The 23,339-nt window shown below is 40.3% G+C and overlaps 2 protein-coding genes across 2 annotated transcripts in view; both read right to left on the bottom strand.

Moving 5' to 3' along the window:
* The window catches only part of armh1 (armadillo like helical domain containing 1), a gene marked incomplete in the record, with an annotated part of 4,319 nt that extends 3,091 nt beyond the window's left edge, over window positions 1-1,228 (bottom strand). The window contains 2 exon segments of the mRNA XM_048252287.1: window positions 1-66; window positions 1,127-1,228. Coding sequence (XP_048108244.1) covers window positions 1-66; window positions 1,127-1,134 — 74 coding nt within the window.
* A 2,054-nt stretch (window positions 1,229-3,282) lies between these two features.
* Window positions 3,283-18,711, bottom strand: LOC125300536 (leucine-rich repeat and guanylate kinase domain-containing protein-like). Its single transcript, XM_048252532.1, is given in 22 exon segments — window positions 3,283-3,604; window positions 5,471-5,559; window positions 5,671-5,755; window positions 5,887-6,025; window positions 6,484-6,568; window positions 7,372-7,413; window positions 7,546-7,649; window positions 12,031-12,095; window positions 12,238-12,323; window positions 12,438-12,522; window positions 12,636-12,774; window positions 13,223-13,319; window positions 15,074-15,115; window positions 15,248-15,363; window positions 15,679-15,740; window positions 15,880-15,965; window positions 16,081-16,165; window positions 16,279-16,417; window positions 16,866-16,962; window positions 18,412-18,453; window positions 18,586-18,628; window positions 18,631-18,711. Coding segments are annotated over 22 exon segments (1,890 nt in total). The 3' UTR covers window positions 3,283-3,523.
* Between the last annotated feature and the right edge of the window lie 4,628 nt (window positions 18,712-23,339).

Raw genomic sequence — 23,339 nt, 5'->3', positions numbered from 1 at the left:
CGAAGGAAAGCCATTACTTGACTTATAGCTGCTTGTTCTTTGCTCGTTGACATCTCCACAGACTGGCTGAACCGCAGTGAAAAAAGAATCAGGTCAGTTTATCAGAAGCAGTAGGGGCAAAAACTGTTGTTGGTGGCGCACACCATTCGCCTTCTGTCTCATACCACTTGCATATCCTGCACCATTCGCCTAAGTTACTGTCTTATGCCACTTACTGTCCTGTGGTACTGTCCCTGGGTACTTTTGTCTTGTACCACTTGGCACTAGACAGTAAATTGTCAAGCGCCACCGACAACTTACTGTACAGTGCCGTATATGATGCTCCTACTGCATCTCTAATTTGTACAGCACAGTTTAAAACAACATGTGGTTGAACAAAGTGCTTTATAAAGGGGAATAATAAGAGTAGTGTAATGTTTATGTCTGTTTATGGTAGGCCTAGAGGCCTTTATCCAAAGTACTTTACAAAGACATAGGCTACACTACAAAAACTACAAACCGCTACTCTGTAGGAAATTGTTTAGGTTTAAGTAAACAACAGATGCGTCTTAGAAGCTTTTTGAAGATCCCCAAATTATAGCTAGAACGAAGAGCAGTATCGGAACTCCCCTTATTACGGTCGGTCCGTATTTCCGCCGTCTTGCGTGTATGTGTCACTTAATATCCATTTCTATACAAACCAAGACGGCGGTTTCCTAAAGAAACGCAAGCACCCACACCAAGGGTGTATCTAAATTAGCTATGTACCAAAAATTACATTTTACCGTGACTCAAAGAGTTGTAAACAGTGTTGTAAAGCTGCGTGTACACGTACGCTTGGAGCTCCAGTGGAATTTTAATTTCATGACGGGAATTCTAACCGTTCATGTGCCGTTGAAACGGCGTAAATAGGCGACCCATCAGGCCAGCACTATAACCGAGCGTGGTAAACAAAATCGGATATTTCAGGCAGTAAATGCTCCCGTTAAGAACCAAACCAGATTTTGTTTAAATCTACACACCTATGGCTACTGAAAAATGTAAGATTCATTTAGCAAATGTTATTTTGAAGTGTTAAAAAACATCGTTGTTTTAGAATTTCCGAACAAAAGTGGTGATAATTGGGGGCTAGGTAAAGTAGGCCTACCTTATCATTCCACCAACGATGGGTCACAGAATGAAAAGATTCTTGGCTGTGACCTCTTGTTGATGGAAAACCGACATAGCAGACCCTCACCAGAGGACCGCACTGAACGTATAATTATAATAACAGTAATCATAAATCAAAACTTTTATTTATTAAAACAAAACCTATAGGATTTGCTAGGCTATCTAACGTTAACGGAACCATATGCTATCTAAGGAAACCATAAAGGTGTTTACAGTAACTTTAAGTTAACGTTAGATCTATGGTTAGATCCATGGAAACTTGCCTGGACTATCTTTAAGTTGTCACGTCGAATTGAAGGCTTCGTTGACTTTCATTTAATATACAGGAATATAATTAGACTATAATAAGATATATCATGGATTGATATATAACAGATACATCTCTGCAAGGCAGTAACGTTCAGAACAAAGATAGAATCTTTGGTTCAGAGATTTGTGCATGCCATTCACTCACTTCCCTTCCCTAAAGTGAATGTTTACGGTTGCTAGGCACCAAGGTCTTTACGGTGTCTTGCATGGACAGACAGAATAAACACAAAAAGCAAAATACAAAAGTTTGTTAACATTTTTAATGACACTGCGCACTCGCACTGAACCTCCCAAAACATTAATTTCGCAAAATCATGCATTCCTCAATAATAAAAAATACATTGGAACATAACATCTGAAATCAACTGTTTGTGCGATTTATAATTTCACTTTATGTGATATTAGGAGACTGATGATCAGTTTATCATTGCCAGCTCTTTCACATCAAAATGTGCACAGATAGCCACAGATAGGCCTACCATATGAAAATAGCCATGACATGTATTATGAATTTCCACAATTTATGACTAAATTATAGCCTACCGTTTCACGTTTTTTGTGGCGACTGTAGAGCTCTCCCTAGTAGCCTATAAATACCACTCTCTTCCTGGTCTGAAATATCGATTTATAGGCAAAAACCTATAGGAGCCTGAATTTAAATGCTCATTTAAAAGAAAAGTGGTCAGACGGATTTAGAGGGTTTTGCATCTGAACTCTTCATATATATATATATATTTAATTTTTTTTCTTGTGGCTTCCCGTACACAATGAAAAATTGTTTGGAGGCAAAGGACAGGCAAAAAACTATCTGACACAGGGATGGATTACTGCACGGGCCTACCGGGCCCAGGCCCAGGGGCCCTGAAGCCCAAGCCTTTGCATGGAATCACTGCCTCAATATCAACAAATCAGGATAGGCTATGAATCTGATTGAATTTAGTATTGGCCATCCCCAAAATGCACCAGAATACAGGAAATCACATCAAACAAATAAAAAAAATTCTGGGGGAGGACCCCCAATCCCCCATTTCCACATATGCGATAATTAGTGGGGGGCCCTTAATACATCTGGGCCCAGGGGCCCCGAAAGTTCGTAATCCGTCCATGATCTGACATGGTAATGTTTCACGATTCTTGCGAGATGTCTTCGGGTCAACTATTTTTGAAGTTCCATGGTTCTCTTAGCTGCTATAGATGCTGTATGGCTGCGAGGTGAACGATTCCCCTATTACAACAAGTTCATTTACCATCAAATTGGCTTTGTAAAGGTTATGGTAAGGTGAAAATCTTATCATCGCATAGCCTACCTTTAACATATCCACATTTCTATATAGACTAAATCTATAAAAGCCTAGGCTATAGGCTTAATGGATTTCATAGGCCTGCATCATTTGAAACATATTAGGTATGACTATCCTAGTGGTGTAGTCTAGCTGTAATGGGTATACTGTGATGTAGTAGTTGTAGTGGGTATAGTGATCAACCCCAAATGTTTATACTATACGTATCCTTTCCTATTTTAAGTGGGTATACTAAGATGGTGATGCTTTTTAAGTGGGTATACTGCGTAGTCCTGCGTATCACATAACACCACTGAACCATCCCATTTTCAACAAATGAACAGCTTTCAAAGGACACTATTCTTATCAAAGGTAGGAATGTGGTAGGCTATTTAGTCACTGAGCCAAAGCAACAGAACAGGTTCCGACCAGTAGGAACGGCTGAAGTGCCCTCGAGCAAGGCACCTAACCACTCACTGCTCCCCGAGTGACGCTGTAGAAGGCAGCTCACTGCGTCGGGATTATTGTGTGCTTCACCTCACTGTGTGTTCACTGTGTGCTGAGTGTGTTCACTAATTCACGGATTGGGATAAATGCAGAGACCAAATTTCCCTCACGGGATCAAAAGACTATATATACTTAATACTATATACTTATATACATCAGAAATCATCAGTTAGTATAGGTGACCAATCCTCTGGCAAAGTTGGTTGTAAAATATCATGCAGCACGCAGAATTAACTGCTTTGAACCTCTAAACCAACATTTTGATTGCTTATCAAAGGCTAGTCCTTAAGGCTTGTACACCCAGTGTCAGAAGCTGAATTTGAAGCATCTTCCTTGGAATCCTGTACCTTCTGTATCTCCTGTTGAGACAGAGAGGACATTGTTCATTAGCATTGCATGTGATGTCATATGACTTCAACTTTGTGTGTGGTACCAATTAACGTTTTTCATGTGACGTGTTCTAGGTTCTATAGCTTTGTTTACATCCAGCTGGTAGGCAAGGGACAAGTTGAACCCATTGAACATCGTTGTCTGCAGCTGCCTCTCAGTAGGCTACATCTCTGTATTTCAGCAATGTCAACATTTCAGGCATCAATAAAGGTGATGATGAAACGTTATCCCATTGTTCAATATTTGATAGCCGATAGCGAACGTTGTTTCGCTAAAATCGCCCTGATTTGGTGCATTGATCTGTATCGGAGAACCTGCATGTAGCCTAATGGTAGCCTAACTTTTTTTCTCTGTTCAAAACTCGGTTTACACGAAGACGATAGCCTTTCTTAGAAGCTGTGAAATTTGACCAGAAAGGAACATGTCTTCCTTCTGAAAGCTGACACAAAATCAAACAATATTTGATCATTTAACTTCAACTGAACAGCGACAGGTTTTGGTAGGCAGTAGACTCAGCAGACTTTAAAATGGTAGCCTAGAAGCTACTGTTATAGCCAGCGTCAGTCAGCATCATAACATTAATGGCATTAGTCATGAATCCTGTAACATATTATATCATATAACAGCGATGGCTTATTCCAAGACGATCTGCATGGATATATAACCACCCAGAAAAACTCAGAATGTGAGTGATAAAGTTCATTAATTGTGTGGAGCTTTTTATTAGTTATCCATTGCAGCATCGCCTATATTAGGCTGTTATGCTAGCTCAGCCTTTAAATATGTTGTTATTTTGGTCATGTGGACTTGATTAAACGGGTAAAGATAATTCATAAACTGCTTATTTCTTACATGACTGAAGCAGTAGCCTAGGTTCAACAGTGGTGTTTGAGGTTGCTGTGTTAAGTTGTTGTGTGTGATCGCTAAACTATTAGGATCAAATCGGTTTATTTTGACATACGGGAGTTAGCCTAAGTGACCTGTAACGTTAGCCTATAGCACAAAAGCCTATTCTGTTTTCATTTATTAGCATTTGTTGTGATTATATAATCAAATGACACACATGATAACTTGAAATAGAAGGACAGAAGATAGGTGATTGATGTCCACAAGCACGAATTTCACGAGACAAATTAGAACAAACTGTTCCGGTAAAAATAATCTTGCCATGTTTAAAATGCTGCACTTTTTCCCTTCATAGCCTGTCTCTGGCAATTAATTTTTGGATGACTGTAGATAGTTGTATTTTAGCCTCACGTCTTCAGAGACAGTAGGCTACACCATTAGGCTATCTTGAGAATAAAAGACTTCACAGCTGCTAACGATCATCCTCCACAACCACGAGGATAGGTAGGCTAAACCGTCATTCGTCGCCTTTTTGCTTCTTATTGTAAAACCAACTGTTAGGGCCTACATAAGTGGTCGGCATCCCGGTCAATATTTGATATTAAAATTTCAATTTTGAAGCTATATGTAACTATGTGTAGCCTATGCAACCCGACTGTTGTAGGCTTGCCTACCACTCTCTGCAGTGCCTTGCCTACCATTCTTGCCTACCACTCTAGTTGTAAACAAACGGTCACATGACATTATGACGTAGGTTCAAAACCTTAATATGGACCCTTTCAAGAGAGTTCCATTATCAGCATCATAGTTGGCCCCACAAGACTTCCGTTTTAACATTCCATATGTTATCTTAATGCAGAGGAAGTAGATTGGGGCCCAAATAGAACGTTCAAGCATTGTTTTTGTTTTTATTGTTGAAAGGGTCTATACCTCATTTCAAGTACACAGAACATGTTGAGAATAGGAATAACATCTACACATGAGCTTACCTCCATAAGAGCACTTTTCAGCTTTTTGTATGCTTCCTCTAAGTCATCATTGATGATGACCAGGTCAAATAATCCAGGTTCCTTAACTACTGATTAAAAAGGTTAATAAAGAAATAGGTTTTAAGTGGGTTTTGTTCTGTGTCTGGTTGTGGATCAGAAGTTTAAAACAAAAGATTTTGAATGGATGTATTTGGACTTACTGAGCTCCATGTCTGTTCTTGCAGCGTCCAAACGCTTCTCTAAACTGTCATCTGCCTCAGTCTGTCTGTCTCTCAGACGGTTTTCCTGAAGAAGAAGAAGGAGAAGAAGAAGAAGCAGAGTTAAGATGCAATAGTTTACCGTGATGCGTCAGGAACGGCATAGCAGGAATCTCTTCACAGGTGTTAATCTGCCTTGCCCCAGTGGCGACACCTTACCAGGATCTCCATTGAGGGGGGCTGGATAGAGATGTAGATGGGGTTGAGGTCAGTCTCCTTGATGTTTTTCATTCCTTGGATGTCAACATCGAGAATGCAGATGAGGTTCTGCGCCTGGACATCCTCAATAGCAGACTTACTGTGGAGGCATAGGCCAAATCAGCACATCAGTAACCAATGCATATTTGTTTAAATGAATATGTAAACACATTATTTAGCCACAAAATACATCCATACTTCATAATATGCACTCTGGGACAAAACCAAAGGAAAACACATCATTCAACAACCTGTGAGCAGCTGTATCTCAACTTCTCATATAAGGATTGGCAGATTATTACCCAGTTTACTGAACACAGTGCACCATGGGCAACACAAAGTGGAAGAACTTCAGCTTACAAAGAGGTTGGTAGATTGTACTCCAAATTATGAGCCCTAGCGCTTTTCTTGGGTTGACTTGCTCTTAGTGTCTGCCAGAGCTTCACCTGTCATCTCCTTTAACCACGGAGACAAGTTTGTCACCAAGGTAATGAAGTATGGCAAGGATGGCACATACAGTAGTGTGTCAAGTTAGACAGGCATTAACTTGTTCCGTACATTTTCCCTGAGAATTCAGCATTCTCAATGAAGTCTCCATTATTGATGCCCTCCTGCATCTTCTTCCTGCTGGTAAAGTGGTAATCTTTTGGGGAAATGAGAAACAGAGGATAGGTTACTTACAGAACAGACCCTTGTTTAGGGGGAACTCAATCAGAGATGGGGAAGGTGAGTGCAAATACTTGTTTTCCTCAGAGACAAGCTGAAAGATTTTTACTGACTGCTACACAACAGTACTATCACCAGGTCTTTCACTGAAAAACTGTGGTCACGGCAATATCTGTGTGAATGTGTTCAAATGAGGCAGTTTGAAACATGAAGACAAAAGTAGTTTTTTTCTGGCAAAGTGACTGGAATTTGCTGTGCCAGATCCTTTTTGGATATGGTTACCATACTCACAAGAGCCAATTAGTCACTGTAAAATTTTTGTAATGTGTACTGTATTTTCTTATAATTGTTATAAATTTAATAATATGATTATCAGATAGGGGCCCTTGGGCCCTATCATGACAGTCTAAAACGCATGGTTACTGGCAATAGTTTAGTATAGTTCAGGATCTGCATGGATTTGCGCTGGTGCGCGTTCGTGGATGAAAGAAGCATGGTGTGTTGTGCACTAGCCCATATCACTGTTGATAGTGTGCCCTTAAAATAACATATAAACAACTCGCCATGGACTTCTGACCAGGTTTCTCTTGGTCAGTGGCGTACTGCGTTTTAGATAGTGTACGATAGTGATTTTTAGACAATGCGCCAGACCCCTCCTATATTGTTAATTGCCACTCTCCTTAGCGCATTGCTCAAAAAAATGCAGGTGCAAGATAAGAAATAAACGTTGTGCTGGGATAATAATCCGTTTTCCACATGATGTGATGTGTATGGTCATACCTTTGCCATCTTCTTCACCAGGACGGGGATTACTTGTGGTATCTGTACAGAAAAGCCCCCATCAGAATAGCAGATCAGAGCAGGTGTGCATTGCTGTGACAAGAATGGTCTGTTCTGCACTCAGACAGCATGAGAAAAGGAAGTATGCCATGTGGCTGGCACACTCATACATACGGGACACGACTTCTTCATAATCCTGCATAAGCCTCTTCAGCAGAGTGCTCTTCCCTGCTCCAGAGGGGCCAGTCAGAACTACTGGCCTGGGTCCTGCCATCACGCTATCAAAGGACAGAAGACAAGGTGGGTGGGTGGGTGGGGGTGCGGTTGCGTTATAATCTCAAGGTCATTTACAGTGCTGCTTAATATGGTACCCACCCCCCATCAAAAAACATGGATTAGAGAATATATTATTGTCTTTCATATATTGGTCTTAAGGAGCCATGCCAACCCATGCCATATCCACTCATTTGATATATAGTGTCACCTTGTTAATGAAAAAGCAAGTGTAGTATCATTATTATTATCAACACCCTCTGAATTCATGCCCAGTTTTTGTGGAATTACGTTCATGGGCCATACAATAAATGAATATGTGTTACATTTAGTGACTGTACACCAATCAGCCTGTAGATGGCAGGATACAGTTTTCTGTGAATATCTCGAGAGCCGTAGGGCCTAGGATGACCACATTTTTTTGTATGACGGTCTTCAGTGGCCATGTCAACACATCCCATGTATCCACTTATTTGAGGTATAGCACCACCTAATAAAAAATGAAAAGGCAAAAACAAGTCCTAATCGCAGGTATCTTTAGCTGACAGGTTCAGAACTGCACGAAATTTGAAGTGTAGGATCATTATGACACCTTCTCAATGGGTGCCAAGTTTTCCGTTCATGGGGGGCCATATCAATTACACACAGGCACACACAAACTCACACACACGCACACACACACACACACATGAACACACACATGCATGCACACAGACGCTTGTAGACACCCCCACACACACACATAAACACGCACACACAAGAAGACACGATACACATGCACGCACACGCACAAATGCACATTCACAGACACAGACACACACATACATGCATTCACACTCTCTCTCTCACACACACACACACACATAACACACCCACACATAAAAACACACACACACATGCAAGCACATACACACACAGAAAAACACACACACTCATTAACATACACAAAATTTGCAAGAGTAAGGGATGGAGTAGAAGATGGAGACAAATTGTGTGATTTATTTTTGCGGAGAGAATGTGCAGGACTGAGCGGCAGACGTATTATGTACCGCTCTGCGGTACATCTAGTTTTATAAACCATTCAGATGTATGTGGTTTGAATGCAATGCCTTTTGAGTAATGAGTAGCAATAAAAACATAGTATTTTGTTGCAAATAGAACTCCAGCAGTTCATAACTAGCCTACTGTAGCCTATTTCAAAATCAAAATGTGGATAAATCATCATGAATTTGTAAGATTTCACTTGTGACTTGCTTGACCCAAGCTATGATGTGACTTGACTTGGTTGATTGTCACAAACAAATACTTGGACTTGAAGTTTGATAAGACTTGCTTGTGACTTGTGTGACTTACTCCCACCTCTGCAAATTGGTCACAAATTGGTTTGTTTCACAGAACTGAACTACAGAACTAACTAGATGTACCGCAGAGCGGTACAAAATAAGACCGCTGCCCAGTCCAGCAGATTTTTTCCACAAAAATAAGTCACGTTTGTCAAATTGTGTTCATTTCCTACTTTGTTCCTTTTTTGTGTTTGTAATTGAGTGTGTGCAGAGTGTGTGGTTGTTTTTGTGTATGTGTGCTTCTGTGTGTGTTTATTGAATGTGTGTGCCTGCATGTCAGTTAGTTTTTTTTTTTTTGTGTGTGTGTGTGTGTCTGTATGTGTGTGTGTGTGTGTGTGTGTGTGTGTGTGTGTGTGTGTGTGTGTGTGTGTGTGTTTGTGTATGTATGTGTGTTTGTATGTGTGTGTGTGTGTGTGTGTTTATGTGTTTGAGTGCGTGTGCGTGTTTGTGCGTGTTTGTGCGTGTCGTGTGTGTGCATGTATATGTGTGTGCATGTGTAGTGTGCTATTACAACAATGCATGCAGAACTGGTTCCTTCCTTAACAATACTGTAGGGGACTAGTGAATCACCATAATTTAACAATGTTAACAAACATCAAATGTACAGTATATATATATATATATATATATATATATATATATATATATATATATATATATATATATATATATACATATTTAACAGGAGTAAAAAGGGGTAGGGTGGGGTGAGAAGGGTTAATGTAACAACAATATATTACAGTTATAGCACTTTTCTTGACACTCAAAGTGCTTCACAGGAGAGGTGGAATCTCACTAAGCACCACCAATGTGTAGCACCCATCTAAGTGATGCACAACAACCATTATGTGCCAGAATGTTCACCACACACTAGTTTCAGATGGAGAGTAAAGGAGTGAATGAACCAATTACACACTAGGAGGATGATTACAAGGCCAAATTGAATGAACCAGGTTGGGAATTTAGCCAGCAAATCAGGGAACCACCTACTCTTTGCGATAAGTGGCATGGGATCTTTAACAACCATGGTGAGTCAGGACCTCAATTTAACATTCATGCAAAGGAAAACATCTCCTGCAGTACAGTGTCCCTGTCACTGCAATAGGGCATTGGGATTGATATTTGTTTGGTGGCTTTTGGCCACAGGGAAGAGTGCCACCTACTAGCCAGCCACCAACACCACTTCCAGCAGGAACCTACTCTTCCAAGGAGGTTTCTTATCCAAGTACTAACTAAGGCTGCTTTGCTTCAATAATTCAGCAAAGTCAAGGTACTGTATCTGCTGGTCTGGCTCCTGGCTAAAAACAAAAGGTGAAACGCATATATGATTCTAACTGTCTCACTTAATTGCATTATGCACACTCAATTCTCACTGTAATCTGCTAGACAACAAGTACCAAAACATGATTAGTTCATAGATTTATGTTTATGTGTGTGTGTGTGTGTGTGTGTGTGTGTGTGTGTGTGTGTGTGTACGTGCATGTGCTTGTGTGTGTGCCTACTGTGTGTGTATGTGTCATACGTATGATTACTGTGAATGTATGTGTGTGCATTGGTATCTGTTTATGCACATGTGTGCATATGGAATGGGTTAACATGACCCCTGGAGGCAAACATATTTGTCCAATTTTGTGCAGTTTTGACCATGTCTAGTCACAGATACAACACCTCATTTTTACTTTTTCATTTTTAACTAGGTGACGCTATACATGAAATGAGTGGTTATGGAATGGGTTGACATGGCCCCTTAAGATCAACATACAAAAAAGGTGGTCCTCCTAAACCCTACTGTCGAGATATTCACAGAAAACTGTGTCTGCCCTACCCTCCTTTCGGGGGGTCCAGTTCAGCGGGGGGGCTACAGATCAAAACGGAAAACAATGGTTCCATGCTATCCTTGTGGGGCTACATGCCCACCAAGTTTCGTGCAACCCGGTCTTTCAGTGTCCTGGGAATCCTTGACGGAAAATTACTCATGCGAAAAAAAAAAAAAAAAAAGACTAAACCTATATGACCGCCGCTTCGCTGCACGGCGGTCATAATAACACAGACACCAGCACTTACAATTTATAAGCATAGAAAGTGATGCTATTTTACTTGTTAGCTATTACATCCCATTGAATTGTGTGTGTGTGTGAATTGACTGAAATGTCAAGGAAACATCAAGAAAATTCTTACTTGTACTACTTTTTTGCATGTATACATGCTGGCCTTTTCAACCAGATAGCCGTAAATGTTGGGCTAATGAATCTCTTGCCACTTGCTAACGTCGTCTAACCATTCTGTTATCAACTCAGGATCAGGCAGACAATTGCCATTAGCTAAGACAAATTTATTAAGGTACAGTTTGTGGCCCTTGGGTAACAATGACAGTGCATAGCTCAACATGGTGGTCTATTTGCTGTGCCATTGTTCCTACCCTATGCTGCGCCTGCACCCATCCGAGGCTCTGGATGGATTACAAACATTGAAGGGGTCTATAGGGGCACAAGTTAATTTATCTGCACTTAGATGCATCTTAATGAAGTCAGCTTAGGCCAAGGAAGAGGATTATCTGGTGTTCAGCCTAATGACATATCAAAAAGCTAAAATCAGTAAGGCAGAATGTAGGAAGGGATGTGTAAAACATGTAAGGAAGGTTGTATGAGTTTTAGATACCTAAATAGCCTCCTAGAATTAGAACAGACATCTTATAAAAGAAAACTCGGTAACACTTTACTTGACGGGTGAGTTTATAACACATTCATAGCAGCTGTCATAAACTGCACATAAAGCCATTCATGACTGTTTCATGAGACATGACTCAACATTCATACTAAACCTTCCATGAATGTGGAAGACAGGACGACAACAGTATGTCAAAATAAAAGTCCAACATTGTATTTGTGTAAACTGGATACCATTAATTTAATCTCTCCAGCCTTTGTAAATATTTCATGAAATATCTTATTTCATGAAATATCTGATGAAGAAAACTTTTAAACATCATCTATGTGATTACATGAGCCAGAAATGAATAACATGTTAAATAAACAATGCTTACTTCTTGGAATCCTCCATGGAATCCTTCTTGGAATCCTTCTTGGAATCCTGTACCTTCTGTATCTCCTGTTGTGACAGACAGAACATTGTGTTCATTAGCAGCATTGCATCTGATGTCACATGGCAAGGTAAATTTACCAACATACCTCATTTCAATTTCATAGAACATGTTGAGAATTTCACTGGAATAACATCTACATGAGTTTACCTCCATAAGAGCACTTTTCAGCTTTTTATATGCTTCCTCTAAGTCATCATTGATGATGACTAGGTCAAACAATCCAGGTTCCTTACCTAGTGATTAAAAGGGGGAATGAAGAAAAAGTTTTTAAGTGGGTTTTGTTTTGTGTCTGGTTGTGGACCAGGAGTTTAAAACAAAAGATTTTGTATGGATGTTTTTGGACTTACTGAGCTCCATGTCTGTCCTTGCAGCGTCCAAACGCTTCTCTAAACTGTCATCTGTCTCAGTCTGTCTGTCTCTCAGACGCTTTTCCTGAAGAAGAAGAAGCAGATTTATGACGTAGTTTACCGTGATGCGTCAGGAACAGCATTAGAAGGAATCTTTTCACAGGTGCTATCTGTCTTGCCCCAGTGGTGACACCTTACCAGGATCTCCATTGAGGGGGGCTGGATAGAGATGTAGATGGGGTTGAGGTCAGTCTCCTTGATGTTTTTCACTCCTTGGATGTCAACATCAAGAATGCAGATGAGGTTCTGCGCCTGGACGTCCTCAATAGCAGACTTACTGTGGAGTCATAGGCCAAATCAACACAATAGGAACTAATGCATACTTGTTTAAAAAAAATATGTAAACACATTATTTAGCTACAAAATACGTCCATACTTCATTATGTGTACTTTGGGACAAAAATCCAAGGAAAACACATCATTAAACAACATGTGAGCAGGCTGTATCTCAACTCCACATATAAGGATTGGCAGATTACCCAGTTTACTGAACACAGTGCACCATGGGCAACACAAAGTGGAAGAACTTCAGCTTACAAAGAGGTTGCTAGATTGTACTCCAAATTATGAGCCCTAGTGCTTTTCTTGGGTTGGCTTGCTCTGAGTATCTGCCAGAGCTTCACCTGTCATCTCCTTTAACCGCGGAGACAAGTTTGTCACCAAGGTAATGAAGACGCAAAGTTGCCAAGGATGGCACATGGTGTGTCAGGTTAGACAGGCATTACCTTGTTCCGTACATGTTCCCTGAGAATTCAGCATTCTCAATGAAGTCTCCATTATCGATGCCCTCCTGCATCTTCTCCCTGGTGGTAAAGTGGTAATCTTTTGGGGAAATGAGAAACAGAGGATAGGTTACTTACAGAACAGACCCTTGTTTGGGGGGAACTCAATCACAGATGGGGAAGGTGAGTACACATACTTGTTTTCCTCAGAGACATGCTGAAAGATTTTTACCAACTTCTACACAACAGTACTGTAATGATCTGAGCCTAGCTATTGATGACTGTGCTCCCATAATGCTGTGCAGTGTATGTGTGTGTAATGTTGATGTTGGTTTTAGTATGAGTAATTGCGTTTACCTTGTCATGTATGTGTTAGCTGGTATAGTCTTTCTTTATGTTGTACCTCATGCGTTTACCCCGTGTATTGTATGTGACTACCCTGTTTGTGTATCGTGCTTGTTTAATTGACCTCCTTTGTTTTGCCTGTGTAATGACGTTCGTGTGTTTTGGTGCGTAACCAATAAAGACCATTTTGAGACAACCTTGCAGTTTGTTACAGTACTATCACCAGGTCTTTCACTGAAAAACTGTGGTCACTGCAATATCTGTGTGAATGTGTTCAAATTAGGAAGTTTGAAACATTAAGTAAAAAGCAGTTTTTTCTGACACAGTGAATGGAATTTGCAAAACTGTGCCAGATCCTTTTTGAATATGGTTATCATACTCACAAGATACTGCTAATCAGTAGCCTAGAAATCTAGACGCGCCCCTAGCGGCAGCAAATTACATTTGCTGGTAGGGCTACTCTAGCAACTCTCCGTTGGCTTGTGAGCTCCAGAAATCGAAACTCAATCAGGCCAATGCAATCATGTATAGAGTCGTTAGGTGGGCTTAACATAATGATTGATGGCAGAGTTGCAACGGTTTGGCTTGAATTCCCTGCTACTTGAAAACAAATAAGATGGATGTTGCTGTTGGCGAACAGTGTGACACGAGTTAAGCTTTTATTAAGTTGGCAAACGTTTGAATTAGCCAACTAGCTCCGCTGGTGGGAAACGCATGGGACTCATAGCGCTGCCGCTGTCCTATTGAGTGCAGATGGAAATTTGAAAGACAACTGATTATCCCGCCCCTCGGACTGAGAACTGCGAACGGTGAGTGCCCAGACCCTACATTTTAATGTGGGTCAGGCTCGTCAGGCTAGCTAATCAGTTACTGTAAAGTCACTGTAGACTTTTTGTGATGTGTAGTTTCTTTTATAGTTGTTATACATTTAGTAATATGATCATCAGATAGGATAGAGTGACATTGTTTCATTCATTCATATTTAAAAAACTTGAACTCCTTTAAAGGTGCTATAACTGATGTTGGGCAACGTCACTTCTGTTGACGTTCAAATAAAACAGAGACGTAGCTCGTTACTCCATCCCCCTCCCTCCTGTGCAATTGAAACTCTCCTAAAAGCGCATTTCATTATTTATTGGCTGGAACACTGTTTGTTATGTTTCGTGGTGCAGGTTGCACAGGTTCGTTTTTGTTGCCATTTGCGGATCCTGGGCTGTCTACAGACACAGCGTTTTTTGTACAGTGTTTAGGGGACAGGCAGCTAGCGGAAAGTGAGGAGATGTTTTCTGTATGTGACAAAAAATGTTTTAGTCTAAAAAAATGTGTGACATCGCTTAGAGCACCTTTAACTTCATCAAAACACTACACTATCAGATGCCCCCAAATAACTTCATTGGCTATCCTAATGGAAAGCTAGTGTGATATCAGTCTAAAATTGTTTAGTGACTTTCTTTAAATTTAATCTCTGAAACCCTGTTCTTTAACATGATGTGATGTGTATGGTCATACCTTTGCCATTTTCTTCACCAGGACGGGGATTCCTTGTGGTATCTGTACAGAAAAGCCCCCATCAGAATAGCAGATCAGAGCAGGTGTGCATTGCTGTGACAAGAATGGTCTGTTCTGCACTCAGACAGCATGAGAAAAGGAAGTATGCCATGTGGCTGGCACACTCATACATACGGGACACGCTGAAGCCAAAGACTCCTTCATAATTCTTCATAAGCCTCTTCAGCAGAGTGCTCTTCCCTGCTCCAGAGGGGCCACTCAGAACTACTGGCCTGGGTCCTGCCATCACGCTATCAAAGGACAGAAGACAGGGGGGGGGGGTGACATAATCTCAAGTTCATTTACAGCATTGCTTAATATGATATATCTAAAAAAAAAAATCAGTCAGGCAGAATGTAGGAAGGGATATATTTTAGTACATAGGCCTACATGTATGTAAGGAAGGTCGTAAGAGTTTTAGATACCTAAAATCCTCCTAGAATTAGAACTTTTGGAATACCAATACATTATCCAGGACAGACATCTTATAAAAGAAAACTCTTAAACATCATCTATGTGACTACATGAGCCAGAAATGCATAACATGTTAATTAAACATTGCTTACTTGGAATCTTCCTTGGAATCCTCCTTGGAATCCTTTTTGGAATCCTGTACCTTCTGTATCTCCTGTTGGGACAGACAGGACATTGTGTTCATTAGCATTGCATGTGATGTCACATGGCAAGGTAAAGTTACCGACATACCTCATGTCAATTAGATAGAACATGTTGAGAATTTCACTGGAATAACATCTACATGAGCTTACCTCCATAAGAGCACTTTTCAGCTTTTTATATGCTTCCTCTAAGTCATCATTGATGATGACCAGGTCAAACAATCCAGGTTCCTTACCTAGTGATTAAAAGGGGGAATGAAGAAAAAGTTTTTAAGTGGGTTTTGTTCTGTGTCTAGTTGTGGACCAGGAGTTTAAAATAAAAGATTTTTTTATGGATGGTTTTGGACTTACTGAGCTCCATGTCTGTCCTTGCAGCGTCCAAACGCTTCTCTAAACTGTCATCTGTCTCAGTCTGTCTGTCTCTCAGACGCTTTTCCTGAAGAAGAAGAAGCAGATTTATGACATAGTTTACCGTGATGCGTCAGGAACAGCATTAGAAGGACTCTCTTCACAGGTGCTATCTGTCTTGCCCCAGTGGTGACACCTTACCAGGATCTCCATTGAGGGGGGCTGGATAGAGATGTAGATGGGGTTGAGGTCAGTCTCCTTGATGTTTTTCACTCCTTGGATGTCAACATCGAGAATGCAGATGAGGTTCTGCGCCTGGACGTCCTCAATAGCAGACTTACTGTGGAGTCATAGGCCAAATCAACACAATAGGAACTAATGCATACTTGTTTAAAAAAAATATGTAAACACATTATTTAGCTACAAAATACGTCCATACTTCATTATGTGTACTTTGGGACAAAAATCCAAGGAAAACACATCATTAAACAACATGTGAGCAGGCTGTATCTCAACTCCACATATAAGGATTGGCAGATTACCCAGTTTACTGAACACAGTGCACCATGGGCAACACAAAGTGGAAGAACTTCAGCTTACAAAGAGGTTGCTAGATTGTACTCCAAATTATGAGCCCTAGTGCTTTTCTTGGGTTGGCTTGCTCTGAGTATCTGCCAGAGCTTCACCTGTCATCTCCTTTAACCGCGGAGACAAGTTTGTCACCAAGGTAATGAAGATGCAAAGTTGCCAAGGATGGCACATGGTGTGTCAGGTTAGACAGGCATTACCTTGTTCCGTACATGTTCCCTGAGAATTCAGCATTCTCAATGAAGTCTCCATTATCGATGCCCTCCTGCATCTTCTCCCTGCTGATAAAGTGGTAATCTTTTGGGGAAATGAGAAACAGAGGATAGGTTATTTACAGAACAGACCCTTGTTTGGGGGGAACTCAATCAGAGATGGGGAAGGTGAATACACATACTTGTTTTCCTCAGAGACATGCTGAAAGATTTTTACCAACTTCTACACAACAGTACTATCACCAGGTCTTTCACTGAAAAACTGTGGTCACTGCAATATCTGTGTGAATGTGTTCAAATGAGGAAGTTTGAAACATTAAGTAAAAAGCAGTTTTTTCTGACACAGTGAATGGAATTTGCAAAACTGTGCCAGATCCTTTTTGGATATGGTTATCATACTCACAAGATACTGCTAATCAGTAGCCTAGAAATCTAGACGCGCCCCTAGCGGCAGCAAATTACATTTGCTGGTAGGGCTAGTCTAGCAACTCTCCGTTGGCTTGTGAGCTCCAGAAATCGAAACTCAATCAGGCCAATGAAATCGTGTATAGAGTCGTTAGGTGGGCTTAACATAATGATTGATGGCAGAGTTGCAACGGTTTGGCTTGAATTCCCTGCTACTTGAAAACAAATAAGATGGATGTTGCTGTTGGCGAACAGTGTGACACGAAGTTAAGCTTTTATTAAGTTGGCAAACGCGTTTGAATTAGCCAACTAGCTCGCTGGTGGAAACGCATGGGACTCATAGCGCTGCCGCTGTCCTATTGAGTGCAGATGGAAATTTGAAAGACAACTGATTATCCCGCCCCTCGGACTGAGAACTGCGAACGGTGAGTGCCCAGACCCTACATTTTAATGTGGGTCTGGCTCGTCAGGCTAGCTAATCAGTTACTGTAAAGTCACTGTAGACTTTTTGTGATGTGTAGTTTCTTTTATAGTTGTTATACATTTAGTAATATGATCATCAGATAGGATAGAGTGACATTGTTTCATTCATTCATATTTAAAAAACTTGAACTCCTTTAAAGGTGCTATAACCGATGTTGGGCAACGTTACTTCTGTTGACGTTCAAATAAAACAGAGACGTAGCTCGTTACTCCATCCCCCTCCCTCCTGTGCAATTGAAACTCTCCTAAAAGCGCATTTCATTATTTATTGGCTGGAACACTGTTTGTTATGTTTCGTGGTGCAGGTTGCACAAGTTTGTTTTTGTTGCCGTTTGCGGATCCTGGGCTGTCTACAGACACAGCGTTTTTTGTAGAGAGTTTAGGGGACAGGCAGCTAGTGGATAGTGAGGAGATGTTTTCTGTATGTGACAAAAAAAAATTTAGTCTAAAAAAAAAAACGTGTGACATAGCTTAGAGCACCTTTAACTTCATCAAAACACTACACTATCAGATGCCCCCAAATAACTTCATTGGCTATCCTAATGGAAAGCTAGTGTGATATCAGTCTAAAATTGTTTAGTGACTTTCTTTAAATTTAATCTCTGAAACCCTGTTCTTTAACATGATGTGATGTGTATGGTCATACCTTTGCCATTTTCTTCACCAGGACGGGGATTCCTTGTGGTATCTGTACAGAAAAGCCCCCATCAGAATAGCAGATCAGAGCAGGTGTGCATTGCTGTGACAAGAATGGTCTGTTCTGCACTCAGACAGCATGAGAAAAGGAAGTATGCCATGTGGCTGGCACACTCATACATACGGGACACGCTGAAGCCAAAGACTCCTTCATAATCCTTCACTCAGAAAGCCTCTTCAGCAGAGTGCTCATTTTTAAAACCCTGCTCCAGACGGGAACACTCAGAACTACTGGCCTGGGTCCTGCCATCCGAAAAAATAAATAATTTTGTCAATTTGCATATATCAAAGGACAGAAGACAAGACATAACGCTTCGTTTTTGCCTTTTCATTTCAAACTAGGTGGAGCTACATCTCAAATGAGTGGATATGGGATGTGTTGACATGGCCCCAGGAGACCAACGTACCAAAATAATTTGGTCATCTTAGGCCCTATGGTCCTCGAGATATTCACAGAAAACGGTGTCCGGCCATCTACAGGCCAATTGGTACAATCACTAAATCTACACATATGTTTATTTATTGTATGGCCCCCCACAAACGGAATTCCACGAAACTTGGCATGCATTCAGAGGGTTTCATAATGATCCTACACTTCAAATATTGTGCAGTTTTGAATATGTCAGCCAAAGATACCTGCGATTACAACGCCTCGTTTTTGCCTTTTGATCTCTAACTAGGTGGCGCTACACCTCAAATGTGTAGATGTGTGGTGTTGACATGGCCCCTTGAGACCAACATATGAAAAAAGGTTGGTCATCCTAGGCCCTACGATTCTCAAGATATTCACAGAAAACTGTGTCTGGCCTACCCTCCTCAGATCAAAACGGAAATCAATGTGTCTGTGTCATGTTTGTGGGGATACATGCCCATCAAGTTTAGTGCAGCCCGGTCTTTCAGCGTGATTTGAACAGGTTAATTAAGGGTTACATGATGCTCCACATGTACAGTTGATAGATTAGCCTAATTGTTTTGACATAACACTGAGAAAATCGACGCTTTGCATCGATTGAATTGAATGAGTCTTGCCTAAAAAAGGATGCAATGGATGATCGTGTTACAGAAAAAGGTAGGATTTTTTTAATTGTGAACCGTTTTTGAGCTTTGCCAATGTGTGATTAGACTAGGCTCATGGGAGGTGTGTCGTGGCGTTAAAAGTCCACACACTCCTGCAACTACTGGGCAGCTCCGGGCTGTCATTTGACACCTGGCACTGAGTGACCAATCAACTTTATGCGAAAATAAAAACAATAGGGGGATTCGAATTGATGTAGCCGCCTGCAGCCGTCTTAAGCTGACTGCATAACGTGATGTGATCCTTGTGATCCGTGGCTAAACGAAGGCAGAGTACCTTAACTGAACTTTAGCGTGCGGCTAAACAAAGGAAGTGTAACCTACCTTAACCCCTTCAGACCTGATTTTTCTTTGTTGAGCAAAAAACATTATCCAGCTGATTTTTACTCCTCTCCAATGTAGAAATAAAGGGGAACACATATTTTTTTTTCTAAATCATGTCCTTATTATTATTTTTTTTATATCCATTACAATGGACGCCTCAACTAAATAGGTGTAAAATGACATGAGAACTGGAGAACTATTGGTTACACTTTACTTGACAGTGGTCACACTGTCATGAATGTGTCATAAACAAGTCATAAAAGTTTATGACATTACACTTCTGTTATTAAGTGACATTCAGTTTTTGTCATAACAAGTTACAGGTAAAGTTTAGAGTTAGGGTAAGGTTTCATGTGTAATGACAGTGTCATGTGTTCATGACAGTGTCATGTCACTCTTATGTCGATACTGTCAAGTAAAATGTTACCAAACAATTTATTTTTTAACATAGTAGGCCTAGTCTTGAAAAAAGGTATGATATATACATATTTGTTTGTGTATATGGAGGGAATGTGCCCTCACTTTACTAAAGTGTGTGCTCATTTTACTAAATTGTACACTCGTTTTACTAAATTGTGCTCTCATTTTCCTACATTGTGCACTCAATTTAGAAAAATCATGTGCTTGTTTTACTAAACAGTGTGTTTATTTTACTACATTTTGGGCTCATTTGCTAAATTGCACTCTCATTTTACTACATCACATTCTCATTTTAATGTTTGAAAAATTAAATGAGTGCACAATTTAGTCAAATGAGCGTACTACTTACTAAAATGAGTGCACTTTTAAGTAAAATGAGAGCACACTCATTTATTAGAAAGAGCACACTATGTAATTAAACGAGAGCACAATACACAAAATTGTGTCCAAAATCTAGTAAAATAAGCACAGAATTTAGTAAAGTGAGCACATGATTTAGTAAAATGAGTGTATGTTTTTCTCAATACAATATCTTGCAATGAAAACCTCCAGGAGATGTCGCAAGATTGTTTTTGTGTATCAAGATAATATATAGCCAGGGAACACCCAAACCTTCACAACTGTAGAATTGGGAGTGGGTCTGGAAAAGGTTCATTGACCTACGACTTCCAGCAGGGGCGTAACTAGAAGTAAAATTAAACGTAAATTGGTACATTAAACTCTTTCCGAACCAAATCATTTTAAATGTGTAGCAATCTTTTAAATGCAGTTGTTTACTAAATTCCAAAGAAATACACGTCCATGCTGGATTAGCGATTGTATTTGCGCGCCCGCATTTTAGGGACACTTCAAATGACCTTCAGAGCAAATCCCAAATCTGACGAAAGGTCGTAAGGGTATTCCCAGACTATATATATGTTCGTTTTACTGAATTATGTACTCATTTTACTACATTGTGCACTCGTTTTACTACATAGGGTGCTCATTTTACTAAATATTTTTTCTACATTCAGTGCACAATCTTGCAAAATGAGAGCATGATTTAGTCATGAGATTTAATTGAGATGGTGAAATGTACTGTGATAAAAGGCAGGACTTACACACACAGAGAGACATGGCACACAAACACACAAACACACACATGAACACCTGAAAGCAAACACACACACACTTACATACATACAGCTTGAGTTGCAAGAGTAGGGTATGGAGTAGGAGATGAAGACAAATTGACAAGCGTGATTTATTTTTGCGGAGAGAATGTGTAGAACTGAGTGGTGGTCATATTCTGTAGCCTACTGCTGTGCAGTACATCTAGTGTATTATTGTGCTTCTCAACTGTAAGGGGACCCTGAGAGCAAATCTTCTTTAGTGCTGCTTTAAATTTGTATTAGAAAAATGTCTGCAAGAGGACCTCAAGAAAAAACAAAGGTAACGCTTTAGAATGACATATGCTTATTAGGTATTAACAGTGCATAATAAGCAGTTAACAATTCATTACTAACAGTTAGTTAACTGTTATGTAAGGGATAACGGCCGCCGAGGTGTCCTGTTATACGGAATTAATGGACGAGGGCGAGGGGCAAAGAACTCCCCAACGAGCAGCGGCCTCCGTCCGGGAGTAACTAACTGGACACACCTCGAAGGCCGTCATCCCGCTTTTCACATGGTTGCCACTGTAAAGCAAAGGAAACACGCGGTTCCGTTTAAAAAGAAGCTTACTAGTTTTGCTTGTTGTACAACTTTGCTTGTTGTACAAGTTAGCTTGTTTACAGTTGATTCCATTGTTGCGAAGCCTGCCTCCAGGCTCAACCGTCGTCCTACTATCGTTGTTATAGTTAGCATTCATAAGCATTGATATGGAACGGCGATTAAACTTTTTTTTACCAGATCTACTTCATAGGTGTCCCGTTATTCAGAATTAAAAGCCACCCCTCCAGCCAATCAGAAAAGAGTATAGGGAGGGAAAGTGAAAACCAGCGCCCCAAGTGGTTGCGTTCCTATCGAAGAGCAGCTTCAATGTTAAGTCCCATAGACCTATTTTAAAAAAAAATATTGTGAAGCCAAATCAGCGATGTTATCCACCAAAAATATTTTTCAGTGTCTATAGGCCTACAGTAATAATCTTCTAACTGTGAAAATGTCAGACCATATTTTGCCTTATTTAAAAAAATCGAAATTGCTCCTTTTGTTTCATAAACAAACTACAAAAGAAGTCACGTGACTTTACCCTTCGACGTTACTCACAGTAGCATGGTTTGTTTATTAGCCTGGTTAGCATTGACACTTAACACTTACTGCCAGCTCTTCATGTGAGTAGAACACCAGTTATCCAGACATAAAGGTTATCACCACGCGGTTTACATCACGTCCCGTTAATACAAAAATATGTTAAGCCAGTTAAGCAAATTGCCGTATTGATCAGTAAAAAGAGATTAAGCGCCCTAACCTGTGACGTCACATGCAACTGTAGTTCGTTATCACCATATTATGACAAAAACTCAAAACAATTCAACTGATCCTAAAAATAAGGTATGACCTCTTGAAGCAATAGAGGTGACCCCAGTGCCTAACATATGGAAGGCATTAAATTAAGATCCCAATGTGCACCGAGATATATTTTTTCAAAAATAAAAATCCCATCCACTCCGCGAAACTCTAGGAACGCAACCACTAGATGGCGATGAGATTACTTCCCCTCCCTATTTCTTCTCTATAATATCCTTTAATAACATTAACTAACTGTTAACATGCAGCTTGTAAGTGTTAATAAGCAGCCTTTGAAGTTACTTATAAGCATATTTGTTAACAGTTCTAGGTGATAACAAGCAGCTTGTTAATGCTTGTTAATGGTGTATAAGACAAAGAGTTGGATAACTAATACGCTTATAAGACCTTTCTTACCTATTTGTAGTACATTTTGCAGCCCCCCAATCTGAAGCGAGGACCATGTAGCCTATAGTTCCACAAGCCCAACCTTCTATCTCTATATATATACTGTATCTATCTATCTATCTTGCTGCTACTGGAAGAAACTGGAATCCATGCATTTCCACAGAA

The sequence above is a fragment of the Alosa alosa genome, chromosome 9 (genome assembly GCF_017589495.1).
Source record: "Alosa alosa isolate M-15738 ecotype Scorff River chromosome 9, AALO_Geno_1.1, whole genome shotgun sequence".
In the NCBI taxonomy this organism is placed as follows: Eukaryota; Metazoa; Chordata; class Actinopteri; order Clupeiformes; family Clupeidae; genus Alosa; species Alosa alosa.
This window is presented reverse-complemented; position numbering and strand designations above follow the sequence as displayed.